At 38.7% G+C, this 8,082-nt stretch overlaps 1 protein-coding gene across 4 annotated transcripts in view; it reads left to right on the forward strand.

Annotated features, from left to right (window-relative positions):
- The window catches only part of BARD1 (BRCA1 associated RING domain 1), a 71,208-nt gene that overhangs the window by 7,360 nt on the left and 55,766 nt on the right, over positions 1-8,082 (forward strand). For 3 of the 4 annotated variants that reach the window (XM_007456411.1, XM_007456412.1, XM_007456414.1), the window contains exon 2: positions 4,471-4,527. The exons of the other annotated variant lie outside the window; for it this stretch is intronic. In XM_007456411.1, the coding sequence (XP_007456473.1) occupies positions 4,471-4,527 (57 nt within the window). The remainder of the gene's footprint in view (positions 1-4,470; positions 4,528-8,082) is intronic. 4 annotated transcript variants of the gene reach the window in all.

Below are 8,082 nucleotides of genomic sequence, written 5' to 3' on the forward strand. Positions count from 1 at the left end.
AAGAGTGTAATGCAGTCAATTTTGTGTCCTTTATATGTGTCTGCTGCAGGGTACAGATTCTGCACAAGTGATGGCATGGAAACTAAATTCCAAGAAATTCTGTGCTTCTTTGTTTAGTGTCATTTTTATTGTATCATCCTGGATGGATTTGGAAAATGTGTTCGGCTTGAATAGTTTTGTGGGAGGAGGAAGTATATTCTAGGCTGGGGACAGTCTGAGCAGTACTAGACTTGGAATTGGTCATAAGGTGTTTGATAAATGTTACAGACACTGACTGGCCTGATAAGAGCAGTTTTTGTTGAGGAGCAGTGAGAACAAAGGTTGCCTGGCTTTGGAGTAACCAGACTGTGAAGAACTTTTTAAGTTTTTGAAAATTGAAAGTAATACATGTATATGCCAAAGAATTAAAATAACATGGTATACGGTTATTAAATATTTGTTAAATGAATGACAGGTAAGTCTGAATCTTCTTCAAGAACCCACTCTGATCAGTTTCTTGTGTATCCTTTAAGAGGTTCTCTATGTTTGTACCTCAGATGAGAGGGTACCGGTCATCAGGTAGATGTATCATGATTTATTTAACCAGTTCCTTGGTAGAAATTTAGATTGTTTTCAGTCTCGTGCTGTAATAAACACAAGACTTATGCTGGAGTAAATATCCTTGTCCATGTGCCTTTACATTAGAAATTTTTTATTAGAATTATACGTGAACACAGTTGACAAAGTCAGTAGAACAAAAACATTATTTTGCCTCATCCCTTATCATCCTTGAGTTCTATACTCCAGATACCAACCTCTTTCATCTCTTTTAATTCTTTAATTTCCAGATTACGAAATGCGTTTCTATTGCTAGTTCTAGATTTTTTTTTTTTCCATTTTAGACATTTTTTGTTAACTTCCTAACTTCCTACTCTGAAAGGTGAGTTTTTTTTTTTTATTACCAATGATCAACTTTCTACTATGGAAGATGACTGGATATAGAATTCAAAGTACAAAATAATTTTCATTCATTACTGTGAAGGCCAAATGTTTGTTCCTTGTCACCCGTGAGATGTCTTATGCTATTCTGAATCCTTTAATAATATATATATATGTATTTATACACACACACACACACACACACACACATATACACATATGTATCTGACATTTTATTATTTCTTAGTTCCTGGAAGCTTTTGGTATTTTGTTTAGATAGATATCTTTAGTGTTTTAAAATTTCAATTTTTCAAGCATCTGAGATTATCTGAAGAATAAATTCCTTGCAGTAGGATAGTTAAAGTTTGGTACATTTAAAATTTTGATAGATACTGTCTGCTTGTAATAAGAATTCTTTTTTTCCAGAGTGTCTTCTCAGCTAAGCTCTAGACATTTTCAGAAAGTCTCGCTTTGACAAAGATCCATGCCACCCTCTGTGCAGTGTATCTATTCTTTGAGCTCTTCCATTAAAATTCTTTTGAACTTGGCACTGCCGTCTCCCAGCTTTGGCTATAACACTCCTCTCTCTGCTCCTTCTCCCAGCGCATGCGTGCACATACTTTTCATTCACTCTCCCAGTGTCTTTTCGCATCTATTAACAGCAATAAAAAGTATTTTCTAGGTCACTAATTAGAATAATTAGTACAGTTGATCAATTATTTGTAGTACTAGATTCATTGCTACTTGCACTGTAGCATCTCGTTGCTAGGGTGAAGGGTAAGAACTATAGATCAAGGGGTACAGAGTCATCTTAGGATGGAAATTTAAGTTTAGATATAGAATCAAGGCAGTGAGTCAGGTATTGGCAGAGAAAGCCAGAAGGCTGTGGACTGCATCCTGGGGGTAAACCTACATGGAGAGACGGGGAAAAGAAGCAGCTAAGGACGAGCTGAAGTCAGCACGTAAATGTGCTATAAGGAAATTAAAACTCAATGGAAGGGAAGGTTTCAGGAAAGAAGGTGTGGTTGATGTTATATCACAGAGGGTCAGGGAGAGAGAGGACCAAAAGATGCTTTGGTGAGCAGTTTGAGCAGAGTGGTGGGAATTAAAGCTAGGAAGGAAAGGAGATGGAGTTAGCTGGTACAGAGCACCTACAGAGAACTTACCAGAACTTACATCTGCAAGAAAGGGAGGAGCTGGGGCAGACGGTAGAGTGGGGGGCAGGGTATAACGCAGGGGTCCCCAAGCCCCGGTCTGTCGCCTGTTAGGAACAAGGCCGCACGGCAGGAGCAAGTCTTCATCTGCCTCGCTCCCCATCGCCTGAGTTACCACCTGAACCAACCCCCCCATCCCTGGGATTACTGCCTGATTCTGTCCTGCCGTGCCCACCCCGCGCCCCCCCACCGTCCATGGAAAAATTGTCTTCCATGAAACCAGCCCCTTGGTGCCAAAAATGTTGGGGACTGCTGGACTAAAGGGTTTTTTGTTTGTTTTAGTTTGCAGGAGAGATTACCTTTGCATGTTTAGATACAGATGGAAGATGAAAGGTGACTGTAGTGATGAGAATAGACTCTTAGAAAGCAGAGAAGGTAAGGGATCTAAGGACAATAGAGCAGCACATTTTACGAAGGAAGAATGACTGAAGGAGTTCTTTTCCTCTGAGCCGCTGGAGGGAGGGGTAAGATTATGGGTGGAGAGGTAGGAATGAGTCTGGTGGTGAAAAGCTCACACTGCTTGCCTTCAGTAAGGTTAATGGGATTTAGAGCCAGGAGATTGTTTTGTATAGCCGTCTGTTCGTTTGTTTGTTTACCCACAGAACATCTACTGCATCACTTTGGTAGAGATACAAAGGTGAGGAAACTACCAAATGAGTTTATAGAGACAAGTTTGTATATCTTCCTATCTTTTTGTAATGGTTATTCAGAGCCTGAGAGCAGGCATGGGAGTGGCCTGGGGGGCCTGTCTAGCATTGTATCAATAGATTGGCATCCTTGAATGTCTAAGAGCTTAGTAGAATTAGGGTGGTGGTGAAGATGGCCCAGAACAGGTTAGCTCTGTGGCCTGGGCTGGTAGGGAATCCAAGGAGCTAATACTGAATGGAAGTCTTTCCATGTGGAAAGCAACCTGAATATGGAGGTTTGGTCAGGGTGATGGGATAAAAGAGAAGGGGGTTATTATGATAGGAGGAAGTGAGATCACACCACTTTTGGGATCTTAGAGGCAGAGCTTGTAATGAAGTAGAATTCAGCACACTTGATTCGAGATCAGGGGTTAGGTTTGGTAGGTCAAGTAATGAAGAAAAATTATAGGACCAGGATGCGCGTTGTAGTAAGGATCATCTGAACTGCCAGAATCACAGAAGTGGCTGGCACATCACAAGTCATATTTTTATCGCCATGTTCTATGTAGTGTGATAGAAAAATCAGATTCTCTGGGTTTTTAAAAAGTGATGGGTTTTATAATGTCAGTGAGCCCCATTTTCTATATCTTGAGTATAACATTGTGGGTGTGCTCTGTTTTTAGCACTCTTTCTGAAAGCTCAATTTCACTTTAATGTTCATAGCTATTAAAATGTGCAGTGTGATACTTTTGATCTTTCAAGAAGTGTGGAAGACTGTTTTTATTGATATATGGTATGTGTACAGAGGTAATTGGATAATAATGGTATAAATACCTACAGGTCCTAGGGTTAGTATAATAAACCAAGCACAAAAGATGTTCGTTCTTTAAAAGCTTTACTTCTCCTGTTTGCTTGTACCTCATTACACCCTCTGAATGTAATGACTTTATATGTGTTTATTAGTTAAGTAGCATTACCTTCTTAGGATTATCAAACTTAGCAGGTGTTTTTTGATAGAAACGTTGGGAATACTTTATTGTCTGCAGACAGCCAACCTAATGATTCCCATTTGCAGTTGCTTTAAAGAAAACAAACAACTTCCTGTAAAATGAAAGAATGGCTGCATTTTTGATAAGACATCTGTAGAAAATTGGTGGGTACTTGACAACCACCGGAAATCAAATTTTTTTTTTTAATGGGAAACAATAAATTCTTATGGTCAAAGTGACCAGATGTCCTATTTTTCTGTGGCAGTCTTGCTGTTCTATCTAGTTATCACTCCCCTTCGCTCTCAGAAGTATTCTCATTTGGACAATACACTACATAGTCATTCTACTTGTGGGTCTGATTTTGAGATTTATGGTCTACACTTTGAATCATTAGTTGAAAGAAGCAGCAAGTGGTTGGTTTTGCCTGTAAGAGGTTCAGAGATACTGAACAAAGTTGCTTCTTTCTATGATTTCACAGTATATGCATTATAAAAAATGTTATAATTTGTACTGAGTTTGGTAGTTGCTATTTGAATTCAGCAGGTGTGTGATGAGACAATATTTAATCAGAGAGTAACAACCTTTCAAATGAATGCATCCTTAATATCTTCTGTTTTGAGAAAGAAATATGGTAGTGTTGGGCCTTGGACTTGTGAAATGTTGAGTAAAAAATGTTTATCTAACAACGACCTAAGTCTTGATTATTTTTCTTTCTTCAAACAGCACTAATATTCTGAGGGACCCTGTGTGTTTAGGAGGATGTGAGCACATCTTCTGTAGGTAAGTAATTATGGTTTATGATAGATATATACACGTACACACAAATTTAGTGTAACTGTTTTTTACTAGGTAATAGTCATGCAATCATGTTGGTACTAGTATTACCTTATGTTGTGTAACTCTCATAGATTGCAAAGTGACTTACTGTACATTATCTCATTTTGGTCCTTTCAACTGTCTTAATTTACAAATCAGAAACTAAAAGCTCAAAGAGGATGACTTGTTGGCAGTTACAAAGCTTAGTAAGTGGCTTTGCTAAGTTTTGGGGAAAAATTAATATCTGTTGTATCATTCAAATATGTCTCTTATTTTTCCAGTTAGTTTTGAATGCAGACTTTGCAAATTGTGAAACTTTAGTTCTTATCGTTACTGGATTAGTTTCCTAGGGCTGCCATAACAAAGTACCAAAAACTGGGTGGCTTAGAGCAATAGAAATTGTTGTCTCACAGTTCTGGAGGCTAGAAGTGTGACAGCGAGGTGTCAGGTAGGTTGGTTCCTTCTGAGGGCGATGAGGGAAAAAATCTGTGCCATGCCTCTCTCCTACCTTCTGGTGGAGAATCTTTGGATTCTGGCATCGTTTCCTTGGCTTATATAGATACATCACTCTGATCTTAGCCTTCATGTTCACATGGCAATCTCCCTTGGGTGCGTGTTTGTCTTTGTGTCCAAATTTCCTCTTTTTATAAAATAACAATTATATTGGATTAGGGTACTCACCCTGATGATCTCATCTTAACTTGATCATTTACAAAGACCCTATTTCCAAATAAGATCACATTCACAGGTCCTCAGGTTTAAGACTTCAGCATCTTTTGGTGGGACACAATTTAAGCCATAAGAGTTATTATAAAATTATATCCATTAAAGCCCTGGCTGAGAGGTTAGTATATTAGGTTTTCATTTCATCATATTTCTTATTCAGGAGGAATCAATTAAAGGAGTGAATGTCATAGTTTAATTGTCTGAGACAGGGTTAATATATCCTCCTTTGGATCAATCTTTTATTTCAAGTTGTGACTGTGATTATCTGGCATGCGCAGACTGCAATATGAGGTTTAAGCACACGTGGAAGTAATTTACTGTATGACTTCGGTGGGCTGGGGGTGTGTGGAGGGCACCTATGCTTGGGGTCCCAATTTTGTTTCTAGAAACATAGGTCTGTTACATAGGGCATATCCAGCAGGAGGATGGATATGATGTCTGATGTCTCCATCTGGATGTCTGCTGTCTCCATCTGATGTCTCCATCTGGATGACGAAATGGGATTTCAGACTTGATATGTTCAGAGCAGATCTGTTGATCATCCACCCCTTTACCCTGTTCCTGCCTTGGTAATCTTCATAGCAGTAACTGCTGCCACTGGAATAAATGGTATCAAAGTTGCTCAAAGCAAAAACCAGTAGTCATACCTGGTTGCTATTTTTCTTCCTTATCCCACGTCATTAAGTTTTGTCAGTTTCACCTCAAAATGTGCCCTAAATCTTGAACTTCCCCACTTTTCTCTACATTTACTACTGTTTATACTTTGGTCCAAGCCACCATCAAATTATTTCTCCTCAGACTAGTTCATAGCTGGTTCGCTTCCCCATTTTCTACGTTCTTGTGGGTTGATCTCACAGGAGATCTTTTGAAAATGTAAATCACGTTCGTATCATTACGGCTCTTAAAGTCCTTCAGTGACTTCCTATTACAATTAGAATGAAATTCAAACTCTGCACTGAGGCCCACGAGACCCTGTGCAGGGCCCAGTCCTTGCCTGCCTCTCGGACCGCACATCCCTCTGGCTCACACTGTTAGCCACCTTCTCCTTTTAGTGTATTAAACACATCAAACTCACTCCTGCCCCAGGACTTTTGCACTTATTATTTCTTCCATCTAGAATGTACTTCTGCCAGATTTTTGTGAGGCTAGCTTTTCATCAGTTCCATTTCAGCTCAGATATTACCTCCTCCAAGAGGCCTCCCATTATTCCTGTATAAAATTTTGGCCACTCCCTGTCTCCACTCTGAAGCAAGCAGATTTGTTTCAGGGGTTGTACTCACTGTATATAATAGATTAGTGACAAATCTGGAGCATAACAAACTTGAAATTGTATGTAAAGCTTGTGTATGTGTGTGTGTTCCATACATTTAATTGGATTCTAAAGGGGTCTGTGACTTAAAATGGCCAATGAAAGATTAAGGGAGGCATGAGAACATCTTAAAAGAGAAAATGGTCATCTGTATATGAAGAGGAAAGAATTGATTCAGTGTAGTTTGGTTCATTTTTATTATATGATGCCAAGAATTAGGGTAGCTATTTGTATTCTTTGCAGATTTGGAGATATGTAAAGCTGCTGAGCAGTGCTGTAAATGCCATGAAGTTTTGTTTTTATTCTTTTTTTTTTTGGGCTGTGCTGTGCGGCTTGTGGGATCTCAGTTCCCCAACCAGGGATTGAACCTGGGCCATGGCAGTGAAAGCCCATAATCCTAACCACTAGGCCACCAGGGAACTCCTGCCATGTAGTTTTAAAAGATGGTTTTGATATGTCACAGTGCAACTGAAGCATTGGAGTCAAGGGGAGGTTGGAGGGAACACAGATTTTTATCTTACTGACATGTTCTGCTAGCTTCAGAATACTTTCATGCCAATCCCTAATAAAAGTAGTTCATGAACTCTCTTTAAGACGTAAGTCTTAAAAAAAAAAAAGAAGTCTTTAAGTCATGTGGCAGGGGGACCCAAACTTTTTGGTCTCAGACCACTTTACACTCTTGAAAATTGATGACCCCAAAGAGATTTTGTTTACTTGTGTGTGTATTTCCCATATAAAACTGAGACATTTAAAAAACACTAATCATTTAAAAGTAACAATAAAAAACCCATTACATAATAACATAAATAACACTTTTTAAGGAGAAATAACTATTTTGCAAACTAAAGAAAAAATAGAAGTGTGGCGCTGCTTTTACATTTTTGCAGATTTCTTTATTTTGCTGAGTAGAAGACAGGTTACATATTTTGAAGGGGGCTCCATTGTAAGAATCCTCTGGCCCTACAAACGAGAGGGTTACATGAAAAGGGATGTAGTGTTTGGAGGAGATGTGGCTTTTACGACTATTATATTACCCAGTCCTGCTAGAGCCCATCTGGTGAAGCTAAGGGAGGTGTGGATTTAGAGCTTTCTTATTTCAGGATTCACAGATAGGCTTAAGGGGGGATTGTGAACAAACGCTTGTGCACATCTTCGTCAGAGTCACAAAGTGTTTGTAACCCCCAAAGTTAGGAAAAACCTTTCTAACTATGAGACTGTAACTCTTGGACATATAACCCGAGGTAATTTAATTGAGTTTACAGGTTATAAAAGTACCTGAAAGAACCAAACATCTTTTCTCAAAAACTAAAGCCTTTAGACACTTGTATAAAAATAAAAGAAAAAACACCTTTCCCCATTTCTTTGCAGTAATTTTAGGTATCTCCATGAAGCACAGTGTTAGCTTTAGAGTAGGAAAGGTTGAGGTGCATGGCTTACATGCATTAGGTACTAAATATTTTTTTTTTTTTTTTTTTTTTTTTTTG

Source organism: Lipotes vexillifer, unplaced genomic scaffold, assembly GCF_000442215.2.
Source record: "Lipotes vexillifer unplaced genomic scaffold, Lipotes_vexillifer_v1.1 scaffold1179, whole genome shotgun sequence".
NCBI classification, from domain to species: domain Eukaryota; kingdom Metazoa; phylum Chordata; class Mammalia; order Artiodactyla; family Lipotidae; genus Lipotes; species Lipotes vexillifer.